The sequence below is a fragment of the Lupinus angustifolius genome, chromosome LG04 (assembly GCF_001865875.1).
Source record: "Lupinus angustifolius cultivar Tanjil chromosome LG04, LupAngTanjil_v1.0, whole genome shotgun sequence".
NCBI classification, from domain to species: Eukaryota; Viridiplantae; Streptophyta; class Magnoliopsida; order Fabales; family Fabaceae; genus Lupinus; species Lupinus angustifolius.
In genome coordinates this window covers 6,267,790-6,280,746 of record NC_032012.1, presented here as the reverse complement: position 1 = coordinate 6,280,746, position 12,957 = coordinate 6,267,790, and the positions used below count along the sequence as shown (strand labels likewise).

The 12,957-nt window shown below is 30.1% G+C and overlaps 2 protein-coding genes across 2 annotated transcripts; one reads left to right on the top strand and one right to left on the bottom strand.

Moving 5' to 3' along the window:
* LOC109344803 lies at window positions 6,579-7,189 on the top strand. The gene has a single exon (XM_019583548.1). It carries the CDS (start codon window positions 6,684-6,686, stop codon window positions 7,032-7,034), a length of 351 nt encoding a protein of 116 aa, XP_019439093.1. The 5' UTR covers window positions 6,579-6,683; the 3' UTR covers window positions 7,035-7,189.
* LOC109344580 lies at window positions 12,313-12,642 on the bottom strand. Its single transcript, XM_019583345.1, has one exon. It carries the CDS (start codon window positions 12,640-12,642, stop codon window positions 12,313-12,315), a length of 330 nt encoding a protein of 109 aa, XP_019438890.1.

Below are 12,957 nucleotides of genomic sequence, written 5' to 3'. Positions count from 1 at the left end.
TTGTCTCAAATTCTGTCTCAGACCAATCATATTATGCCGCGTTAGTTATAAAAAAATTAAATATTTATAACTTTATCAGTTTTGCTTCATTGTGATTGGTCAGGTAAGTGGTTTGGGACATAGTTGAGGATAGCAGATCCCCATCCGGTGGTGTTGCCATAGACCAAAAATATCATAGTGAGATTAAATAATAAACATACATCAGGAGAGATTACAATTTTGATGTTTTTATTGCATTATATCTAGGGTTAAGTCTCACTTGATTAATAGGTTAATTATGTTGGGACAAATATCTGCAGTCTCAAACTCTGTCTCAAACATTGTCCCAGACTAATCATATTATGCCAAAAGTTAAATATTCATAATTTTATCAATTTTGTTTCATTGTAATTGGACATGGACATGGTTGAGGACATGGTTGGGGGCAGCAAATCTCTATCCCTTATGTTGATGATGATGACACGATAAAAGCCATGGACTTTGTAGATATGGTTCTTGTGGCAAGTGCGTTTCTTGGTCAAGTGGGGTGCGATACAATCATAGAGTGTAGTAGCATTATTGTTTCTCTCTATTTAGCCAAAAATTTAGATTGGAAATTGAAATATATGAATGATTTGCTTGGCATCTCGTTCTAAATCAATGTGTCACTGAAAGGTCCCCATTCATATCAAATCATAGTTTTAATTGGCTGAATTTATAGTGGGTTGAAGTTGATAGTTATTTACCTTTAATTATTATGGTTATGGTCCCCCTAAGAGCATTTTCTAGACATGAACTTATGGATCAGTCATATTAATTAATTAACATGATCACAATTTTACAATAAAAAAGTTACTATGATTACAACTATCTTTGTTAAAAGCAATCATGTCCTTTTAAAATACTTGAACCTTGTTTCTTAGCCATATATGGATATACTAAAGATTAAGGTACATCTTTCGTAAAAGCATTCATTGCTTTCATCATGCACGAATTTTTCGTTTAACATTTGTTTAGTCAAAATCAGATTATCTATGTCAGCATTAGAGGATGTTCACAGGAAAATTTTATGGTCCATCTCCAAAAAAAATAGTACATTTCAAACCTGAATTACAATTTAATTGGATAGACATACGTTAGAATTGTAATGTTTTATTCTAATCTGGTATCTTATCTCTACGAATGTCTTATGAATTTGACTTGAATCTTTTGTATTTTCATTCATAATCTGCTACTTCCTTATAATACTTATTTAACTTTAATACACATCTAATAATATTACTTTTTCAATAAAAACAAACATACATTGTGTATATGTAATAAGTGTGTTTTATATATGGTTTAACTTAATCATTCACAAGACACAATTTGATATGTTGTCTCCCATTAGTTAGTTTTCTTCTTCTTTTTCTTCACATGGAAGATCATTGATGCCTTATTTTTTTTATCGCTAATCGTTAGTTGTTAGTATATTAGTATTTTTGTTGTGGGTGAAACTTTACTATTAACCTCCTTCACCCTAACCATTAAATCATTTTGTAACTCCCATTTTTTTTGTTGATGGTGAGATTCGAATCCATAACCTCCTACACCCCATTGCTTAAATCACCCATCTTCACCAACACACCACCTGATAACTCCCCATTGATGCCTTATATGGCATGAAAGAAGAGAATAAAAACAATACAACATATTTTCTTGGATTTGAACTCAGATATTCATTGTAGGTTTTGTAACTTAATCAACTAAGTCGTTTTAGGGGACTAATTAAGTATCCATTTATTTTTACCTTTTAGGTTTTATTTGGGAGTTAGGAGGGAAAGAGAAAGAGAGGGATCAAACGGTTAGGAAGGGAGACGAAGGGAAGAGAAAATGAAAGAAATTTTCTCTCTTGTTTGGAGTATGAAATTTAGACGAGAGAGAGTAAACTAATAATAATGTAAGAATATTTTTTTATTTTTCCTTTAAAAATGTATTTAACAATGAGAAATGGACAATAATGTATAATTATATTATATTACTAAAAATATTTAGCTATTTTGACATTTTATCTCAAAAAACCCTAAATTGGAGGAACTTTAAAAATACACACATGGAGGTTTCATCTCCTTCATCCAACTCCCAAACAAGAGAAAGGCTTTTCAAAATCATACTTTCTCTTCCATTCCCTTCTAAATCCCTACTCCCAAACAAGCTCTTAGGGACTAAAAAATTACTATTAAGCTTTGATGATTTTACACACATCTATGACTGTGATGATATATACTGTTAAGGTGTGTTTGGTTCCCTAAAATACAAAGGACATAACAACAAAATAATCCAAGGTTTGACATTTAAAGTTACTTAAGTACTCCATAAAAAAAATTCCAAGACATGTGTAGGATAAAACACATTTTTGTCCATTCAACATGGTTAGGGAAAATTTTGGATAAGGTGCTGGACCTCCATGTCCTTAACCATATTTGAGAAGCCCACTGATGATTGCTTATACAGAAATGGGCCACTTGTGTAACACAGACACATATTTATGGCTGGCATTGAGGTTCCAAGCAGCAATTCCTTTTTTTTTTATCGACAAATATTAATATTTATTATTTTATTCTAAATTAAACTTGAATTCATAATCTCATTTTCTTCATTCCTTAAACTTTTCACCCTAATCATCAGGACACCTTCTAAATTCTAACAAACTGAATTCACAAACTGGTTTTGATTTGGATTTTGCTTGTATGAATGTAATGTTTTTGTAATGTCAATATAATTATTTATACGCGATTATTATATTATTCATTATTTATTTAAATTATTTTTATGAGAGACAATGATAATTAAATATGAATGATGCAATGAAAGTTTATCAAACTCATACACTATCAATGCATACATTTTTTTTTTCCACTTGAATATTAATTTTTCGGATAATGATGTTACATTGTTACCTATTATTTTGGTCCACTCTTTGTGCCTTTGATACTATTACAATACATTTGATCAATGTTCATAAACTAATGAAGTTTGATTAGTGGAAAGATATATTAATTAAGTTTCATGGTGGTTGATGAGGAAAGGTGAGAAAGAGGGAAATGGTATAACGTCTTGTCTTGGCTTGGCAGAGAACAAAAGAAACATGACTTAGTTCTTTCATGAAATGATCAAATTAAGAGTGGTGTTTCTATCTTATGAAGTTCTTTTCAAAAACAGTGTCACAAGCTAAAATCAAATCTATATTATATATTTATAGAGCCTTTCAAAATAATTGTGTATAGATAAATAATAGAGATGACAAAACGGGTTACCCATGCTAGCAAATATCTACAAAAATTTAAGTGAGAGTGACGATGTCCACATTGGCTTAATGGATAAAATGACATGCTCTACACATTTTAAAATGGGCTAATGAGCAGTTTGCGGACATTGATGAATAATTTAAAAATAAAAAAGTTATATAATAAAATAAAAAAGAAACTAAATAAAGTAGTTAAAAGAGAACAAAATGTAAAAAAAAACTTTAATATTCTATATAAAGTTGACTAAATATTAAAACACAATTTTTTTGAGACATTAACTTATAATTTATTGAAATTTTTCTTCGTTTTCCCTTATAATATGCATGCGGCCACCCGTGTTGTCCATTACAAATGTCTGTGGATAAAACAAACAAATAGACAAATTTTACGTGCATTGTCCGCAAAAAATTGCGGACAATACTCATTTTGTCATCTATAATAAACATCCCTTCCACCATTTCCAAAGTTTATGATAAAAGCTTGCTTAGATAAATGATAGTTATGATTTCATGTTATTTTTCAATAAAAAATAAAAATAAAAAATTTCTCATCATATTTGTAGTACCCTCTTGAGGAGAGAGTTTAACTAGTGAATAATGGTTTCAAAGATACGAGGATCACATGTTCCTAATGATATCTTATTCATTGTTCAAAGTCAATCACATATTGACATGTGAATAGAATATTTTTTTTAAAATAAAAACAACAAAAAATAGCACTCTGATTGACTTGAGATATGAAGTGAGATGCCGTTCGGGATAAGATATATCTTCCTGTTTCAAAGACCTAAGATAAAAGAGTAGGGATTCTGTCCATCACCAGAGAGAAAAGTATTATTTTACACTAGTTTTGAGGATAAAAATGTTTTTACAAGTGTAAACAGAATCATATAGTTATCATTACATTTTGTTTTTTTGTCTTATTTTGCAAGGGGTACACATCTATTATCTCACAAGTAGGGTTACCGGATATGCCATCAGTTGTAATTAGTCAGAAAAAATAATTAATTCTTAATTTTTTAACTTAAAAATATTTATTCAACCAATAACAGATAAATAGTACATGTAGTGGTAGAACTTGTGGGATAGAAGATGTACACTCAGTAAGAGAATGTCTTACGTCATTGGTTATGGAACTGAAGGCGAGGTGAATTCCGGTTTCTAAGCAACTTCTAATACACTGTTGATTACGTATACACAGATTGCTTGCCTTCAACTACCAACCGACTACGGTACTCCATACACCTCTACCTAGCTAGCTCACTGCCAGCTTGGATAATATTATTTGGGCTACAACTTATGCACCATTATATATATTAATGCCATTACCTTCTTTCTTCTCTCGGTTTGATCCGACAAGAATTACATGTCCCAAAAAAAATTTGTTTTTATGTCTGAAGTCAATTAATTACATTACAACAAGTAATAAAAAAGTTATTTTTAATTTTATAATTTTCTTCTTAACTAATTAACATTTTTTGATAAAATTAGTATATAATAGGACATGTGATCTCTGTTCGTTTTGATCTCATTATTTTCATGATTACTAAAGAGACTAATGACTAACTACATCATCACGTCATCACAAGACTAATTTGGTGCCTAATTAATTGAACGCTCTTTCTAAAATCTACTAATCATTTCACTTTGACCCAAAGAATATTATTGCTTTAATGTATTATATATAATGTTTGCTCATGTGGGGCTAATGTTATAGTTATATTAATAGAATTATTGGATCTCTTTTAAATAATTTTTAAATATTAATATTTATAATAGACGAGACTTGAACCTTCAATCTTCTCTACTGTATTTCTTAAACCCTTCATTCTAACCATCATACCACATTCTTACAAGTCACTCTTTAAATCTATTTTTTAGTAGCTAAAGATTGGTTGAACGCATGTGAAATTGACATGGTGGCACCTATAAGGAAGCAACCTAAATGTCACTAAATTTTTTACCCAAGTGATTAAACTAAGGTCACATGTGAAGTTGGAGTAAACTTAATCCCTAAGTCCAAGATTCCATATGCATGTGTCTTCACACAGAATAGCATAGATGATGCTTCCTCACTCATTTCAAACACGCACCTCCATTTAATATAACTCATCTTGGTCCTACACGCCATATTTATGCCAAATATCATACCATATAAATTTAATTTATGTTATTTAAAGTTTTAAACAATACACCATATCTACCAAGCCTACTCGTATCTATGACGATTTTTTAATTTCTTAACTTATGCCAGTAGTTAAGGAATGGAAACAATTGGCAGAATATGAGCTCCTACTCATATGGTATATATGAAAATATTTTATTACTAGCAGCAAAATTCAAATTGATAATGTCTACACATGCAAAAATAAATCATTGAGAGTTTAGGCAATGATGTGTATCAGTGTATATATCACACTTGTTTGTGGTACCTGCAAAAATAATGGGTTTTATGAGTATCAAATTTTAAAATTTAATTATATATTTATATATATTGTAATTATTAATATATAAATTACTATTATATGAATAATAACATCTGTATAAGATAATTTGTTATCTCTATAGTTCAATCATAAAAATGCATTATGATATTAAAAAATGAATTATATAATATCAAATTAATAGAAAATTTAATATATAAAATATTTATTAAAAATAAATTTATAAATATACAATTAATTATAAGACGGATAACAAATACTAGTTATAAATATTTTTTTAGAATACCGACATATACAAGTATTTTTTGCCACCATGTACCTCATGTGATGCGTTTGCATATCAATTTTGGGCTTAGCCCCTTAAAAAATATTTTATGTTTCACCTTTTTAACCATTATATTACTAACATTAATCAATGATAATTAAACCGTGTTTGTTATGTATCATCTATCCTATTTTTTACCTACAATATACCAATATTTTATTACACAAACATTAAAAAAATACCGCATTCATAAATTTCATTTTGCATGTAATTCGGTCAACACATTAATATAATAGAACAATATATCTCCTCATGAGATAACTTATTTCCTCTAGCCAGTAAAATGTGACATGTGTGCTATTTTGTTTATTTTAAAGATATTTTTATAGAAAATGATAAAATATGACATATGTCATGATTTTACTGGCAAGAGGAGATAATTTATCTCCTTACAACAAGAGATACTCCATTCCCCTAACATAAATATACATGAGACCATATCCAGCTGCCACGTGGATGAAAATAATCAAATATGTAAATTCAGAACCATAGGTCATTCCATAAATCCCCTATAAATACCAAAACCTATGCATCTCTCTCATATCTCTCATTCCAATTTTACAAAAACATCATCACACACAAATCATACATAAACACAAGTCAAAGAAATTAAGCTAGCTAGTACTAGAAAAATATATAATCACTAAAAATGGGAAATTGTTGCAAGGTGGCATCATCAATGGAATGGGGTGGTGAAGATTGGAGTTCTGTGACATCAAAGCATAAGGTGTTTGATGAAGATCATGCTAATGGGTTGAAGAATATGGAGAAGGAAAGTGTTAAAGATTTGCTGAGAGCTTCTTCTGATGGAAATGGGAAAGTGAAGATTATGGTTTCAAAGAAAGAGCTTGCAGCATTGTTGGGAGAAAAAGATGATATTAGTGCAAGACATGTTTCTGCAGAACAAGTTTTGGTTGGTTTGATAAATGGTAAACATCATGTGAATGATTATCATAGGACTTGGAGGCCTGTGCTTCAGAGTATTCCTGAGGTTGATTAATTAATCATTTTGGTTTGTGTATTTTTTTTATGCATTATTGAGCTTAGTGAATACCCCAACATTTTTTTATTTGTTTTCAATATTTCCAACTTGTTTTTCTTATATAAGATATAGGTTGGAATGTGTGTAAATTTGTATATTGATGATTTTGCCAATGAAGTGAATTTCCTTGTGTAAAGTTAGATAAAAAAAGTTGAAGTTATTTGATTCAATTATGAAGTTTCGTGTATAGTATCCTTTTTAATGAATCTTGTTATAATGTGATTGTTGCTTGCATTATTAATTTATTTATTTATATATGGAGTGCTTGTTGATCTTTATTAATTTGAATTGTCCTTTTGCTTTTGTTTCTTTTATTACATTTTCAAATACAATTCTTTTGTCTCTCTCTAACCAAATAAAATTTGGTATAGTGGTTCGGAGCTAGACCCCAATGTCATACATGCTCAAATGCAAAGTTTATAATTGAGAACCATATTAATTAATTAGGAGAGCCAATTGCAATATTTTAGAGACAACTAGTTCTTAGTCTAAATAAAAATTATTATATGATTGATGATTAATAGTTTTAATAAAGAGTGTAATATTTATATATTAATGATGTAAAGATTTATGCGTAGTCAGTATATCATTTACCCTTAATTTGGATTACTTTTTTGAAAAAAATCAATGATAATGAAAAATAATTAGGGAATGATATAGGGATAGTGTAAAAAAGTATTAGAGTGTATATATATATTTTTCTCTTTAATAAAATCCTATAATTGTTTTGTAATAAAAAAAATTAAATTATTCATACAACATTAATGGTGAGAATTAATTTGAGTATGACCATTAATCTTACCTTGTAAATTTGAAGGGTGAATATGGTGGGAAAGAAATGGTAAGTGCATTATTATTATTTATATTTTATCCTGATGTTTTTTCAACTTAACATATCCTATAAAAATTAAAAAGTCCAAAGTGAATAACAAAATTTTTAAATATAAATTAAATTAGTTTTTTATAGTTTAATTAGTTTTTAGCGGAGGTTGTAAAACATGTTAAAAACAAATAATTTGATTCAAATTTTAAATTTTTAATAATTAATTTAAATTTTTCAATTTTTGAGAAAACAAATTAATAAGATAAAAAAAATACGAGGAACTAAAACTTATATTTTTGAAATAAATAAGAGAACAGCCATAACTGACATCAATAAATGTCCCCATCTACCAGCTGCCACATGACATGAACTAGTGGACACAGAAACTTTGAAAATTGAAACTGCTATTTATATTTTAATTCATATGAATCAAAGATGTCAAAATCATCGGTCTTTCCTCTATTATTACTTGTTCGAGGAATAATTCCTATATGTATTTTAGACTAATTAAAATGTGTTATTCAATTATAAAAAAATATAAACTAATATTTTATATTATTTAATATATTCTACTAGATAGAAACATAAAAATATGTTCTATTTGAAATAGATGATCATTTTGCACAAACAGAAGTCTCACTCACTTGGCAGTGAAAGACTTAAAGATTTCAATAAAAACAGGGTCCATTTGGGACCAAGTTATTCAGATAAGCAACATTATTTGTGGTTGAGTAAACAAGTTACATTTTCGAGTCATTGGTCTTTTGATCTTATTAACAGAGAAGCTTCTGTTATTTAGCCCTTATTACTCTGCATATTTCATCTTCCATTGTACCCTAAATAGTCTCTTTTGAAGGGTTTGGCACTGTAATGTCACATGGATGTTTAATACAAAATCAAATTGGTGAGAAACTGAGAATTATTTAAATTAAGTCCAAGATAAAACTGTGTGTTTAAGTAACTTGTGATTATAGTTTATAATATATGTTCTGACATCCTAATGCTGAATTGTGGCTGCTATTATTTTGCAAACACAACTTAACTTACACAAATATTTCAATAAATGGTTTTCTGTTTTTTTTGTACTATGAATAGTATCCCTCAGTTTTTTGGGTAAGAAACTAATATCTCAGATCAATGATTGTAGAAATATTGTTTTGCGGTGTGTGGCTAGCAAGCTTGACCCTTCTCGTGCCAAGAAAGTTCTTAGAGAACTGTCTAATTGCGAGGTTAACGAAGGTAACAGTACATTTTTGCTTCACAACAAAGTTTGAAATGATTGCGTGTTAACCTAATTGAGAAGTTTTTCTTTCATGACTATTACTTTTATGAAAAGAATGAATTTATTATTATTATTATTATTCTTGAAGAATTGAAGCAACTTGCCTTATATAACCAAGACCATAACAGATTGCTTGAAGGATAAGCAACCTCATGAACTAAATTAGTTGCAACTAATTCCCTAACTAATTATGCTTTAATCATTAGGTAAATAATGATTAAGCAATACAAAACAATATAGCCCAAGAGAAAAAGGATTAGGCCCATGTGTAGCTACCTTGGCAAGGTTAGATGGGCCAAAATGTCCATCATGACCGTGACCATATTGTCCATGTCTGGTGCAACAGTCTTGCCTATATGACTGTGTGAAACTGATGCATGAGTAAGCCATTCTGACCGAGCCTGACGAGCCTTGTTTGGTGCGTGGTCCTGTGCCTTGTCTGGTGTGTGGCCCTGCGCCTTGGCCAGAGTAATGCCAACCCAATGTGCACCAAATTCCTTACTTAACTTCATTAATGACAGTTTTTTGTGTGCCTAACTATATTGGAAAAGGCTTGTCACTTGTGGTTACCACTTAGCGTATGTACAATTGTCATTAAATGATGATTGTAACATATTCTAGTTGGTCACATTTGGTGCTTTTTTAATCACTCATCATTAAGAAGAGAGAAACATAATATTCAAGCTACCAAGTCAACTTGTAGGGATAGAAAAAGATAAAACATGTCTATTATTTAAAAAATGAATAGAAAATACATATGCACAAGATTGATCATCGATTAAATATGATTGATAATGTTCCTATTTGTTAGTATTAAGTAAAGATTTCTTATGACAATATAAATTTCGTTTTGTATTTAGTAATGTCTAAGAAATATCTTCATTATTTAGAAACTCAACCATAATTATATGAATTTTATGTGCGTATCTCAAAGTATCATATCATACAAGTTAAAAAATGTTTATTGATATATCGGATGCGTATGTGATGCACTATTGCTTCATAGACTTCAGCGATGAAATTAAAAAGATGGAATATTACTGAAGAAATTTACGGTCTCCATCATATGAGCCTTAAGGATTTTTCCCCGTTTTTCAACTCTGCCTGTTAATAATATGCAACACAATACTCAGCGCCAATAATATTTTATATCTGATGTCAATAATCCTTTTTTCATTTTGCATGTTCAACTTGGTGTTTAAAATTGGCAATTGTTGATGCTTCAGTTGGAAATCAAGGTAACATTCACAATATTTATTCTTCCAATACAAAGTAACTTAAAAATGTATCTTATTGGAACTGCAGCTGGTCACTTTCCAGTTCTTCCTGCAATAGCATCCAGTCAAAGTTGTAAGAGAACCTTTTCAATTTTATGCTGTTTATTCAGCAATCTATAACCTTTTTAAACATATAGTTTAACTTATTTTTTAATAAAACAAATTACCAATCTCATTTCCCTTTATAATCCAGTATTGGACTGTCCAGTATCGGAGAGGAGTTGCGCTCCTTCTAGGTGGGTGTTATGATGTCAAAGGTTAATCACCATCCAGATAAGGCATGTTATAGAATTCAATTAGAGGTTAAGTCCAATCTGTTTCTTATCTTGTTGGTTTGTCATTCTTGCTTGCTTGTGTAGCAAACAATTTGTGTATATGAAATTTAGAAAGCATAGGTTATACAGCAACTTGTCAAGATTAACATGTAAACCTGGGCTGCAATTGAACAAGGTTTTGTAAACATCCAGTTTAAGTAAATTATTGTAGGCATTTGATTCGGTGCTATATTTCTTACATGTGTTTGATTCGGTGCTATATTTCTTACATCCGGTTTACCATGATCACGTTCCTTATAGTCAGCATGAGTTGGTTAAGACGTGGAAAATAAAGTGAGTATCTGAGTTCAAATTCCGGGTATTGCGTCCTCCGGAGAAATTGAGGGCGAAGATTTGCCTATAGAAGAAAATCTTAATAAATTGAGGTCAAGCTCTTGGAGTTTTTTTAGTGTATGTATGCACAATCAAGTATAAGCTATCCACTACTTTTAGGCTTGGTTGTATGAAACCAAAGTAACATCATTTTGGCAGCAAGGGAACCAATCATGAGCTTGCAAGATTCTTTTTAATGTTACATTCTTCCCATGACATGACTGAGACTGCAAATTTAGTGGTTTTACTTTGATATATATTTAGCTACTTTATCCGGAACAAACATCACCATTGAAATAATGCATATTGAATCATGAAAAGTAAGGCATCACAAAGCCTCTTATTTATACAAATTTCAAGTAGTTGCTTGATCCTTAAGCAATCCACTTTTTACAAACAAAAAAGTAATCTAACTAACTAATAAACTAACGAATTTTCTTAATCATCACATGTCAAAATAAAATGTTTTACTACAATTCAATCCTTTTAAAAATATCATGAAATCGACCTTGGTATTGAAAATTTGGTGCTCCAATCTGGTGCCACTGGTGCGCACAACAGACCAGCCCTGATGTGCCAACAGTCCATGGCTTTATGATGGTTTTTTGTAGGGGCAACCATGAATTGGGTTAGTTGTTGAATAACAAAACTTAAATCAGGAGAAACACTTGTATATTATATTACACAAGTTGGGATAGGGTGGACATATATTTGGATTTTCTCCAACTTATCATATATTTGATTAGATAGTGTATTTTGTATCATATATATGTATCCTATTGAAGATAAATCATGTCACTTTTATTATCATTATTGGTTCTTATAAAGTGTACTCTAGATGTAAAATAGGTTTAAAATTTGTGTTAGTAGTCATAAGTGAGGTGGTAATATTATGGTTTTAACTCTAATTATACCTATTGCAATGACATTCTCTTATAATAGTTAGCATAGTCAGCAATATTGATAGATTGAATACCAAATTAAAACCATAACCATAACCAAACATGATTACAATATACAACAATTGACATTTCATCTACTTCTTCAATAGAGTCTAAAATCTAACATAACCAAAACCCAGAAAAAGAAAATGCCAAACCTCATTTTTCTTGAACTCATGATGATTTCACTCTTATAAAGAAAAGACAGAAACATAACATTGTTTTTCACAAAACACAAGTTTCCCAGTAGTTTCTTTCACATATCATCATTTAATAATATGTGGAGGACTTATAAGAGTTTGTCTTCCTTTTCCATAAAACCCTTTCCATGTTTTCACTTGACTTTTAACATGTCCATGAATTCCAACTTTAACAGCATATACACTTGACATAATCCTCTTCCTAAGCCTCCTTAACCTGTTCCCAATCTTCACCTTCAACTTGGTTATTCTGATTCTCAAGCATGATTTTTTCCTTGGAGAATTTGCTTGCTCCAAAACTTTGTAGATCAAGAATTGTGCTCTTCTAGATATTACCTCTTCAGGGTCCTCCTTATCCATCTTTGAGTAAGAGTATGACCTTCTAGACAGTGCCATTTTTCTTCAACAAAGTGTTACACTTTGTGAGAGAAAGATAGAGGAAGTGGTGAATGTGGCTACAAAAAAAGGCTAGTTTGAAAGTAATATTTATAGTGCTAAGTGTGGGGTTATACAATGTCATGTATTGTCTATATGTGTGATGAAGGATAGCATGTGCATTATTTTTAAGAGAAGAAAATAATGAAGATGATGTTGTTGTTCTGAACTGGCCTTACATCATTTGGTGCAACTAAAATATTCCCTCAACTACAAACTACTTTAGAAAACATCGATATTTTAAAGAGAAAAAATGTATACACTAATAATATATGA

Bases quoted from the DNA above. Each gene is read 5' to 3' on its own strand.
- LOC109344580 (XM_019583345.1), bottom strand. From the start codon at position 12,642: ATGGCACTGTCTAGAAGGTCATACTCTTACTCAAAGATGGATAAGGAG.
- LOC109344803 (XM_019583548.1), top strand. From the start codon at position 6,684: ATGGGAAATTGTTGCAAGGTGGCATCATCAATGGAATGGGGTGGTGAA.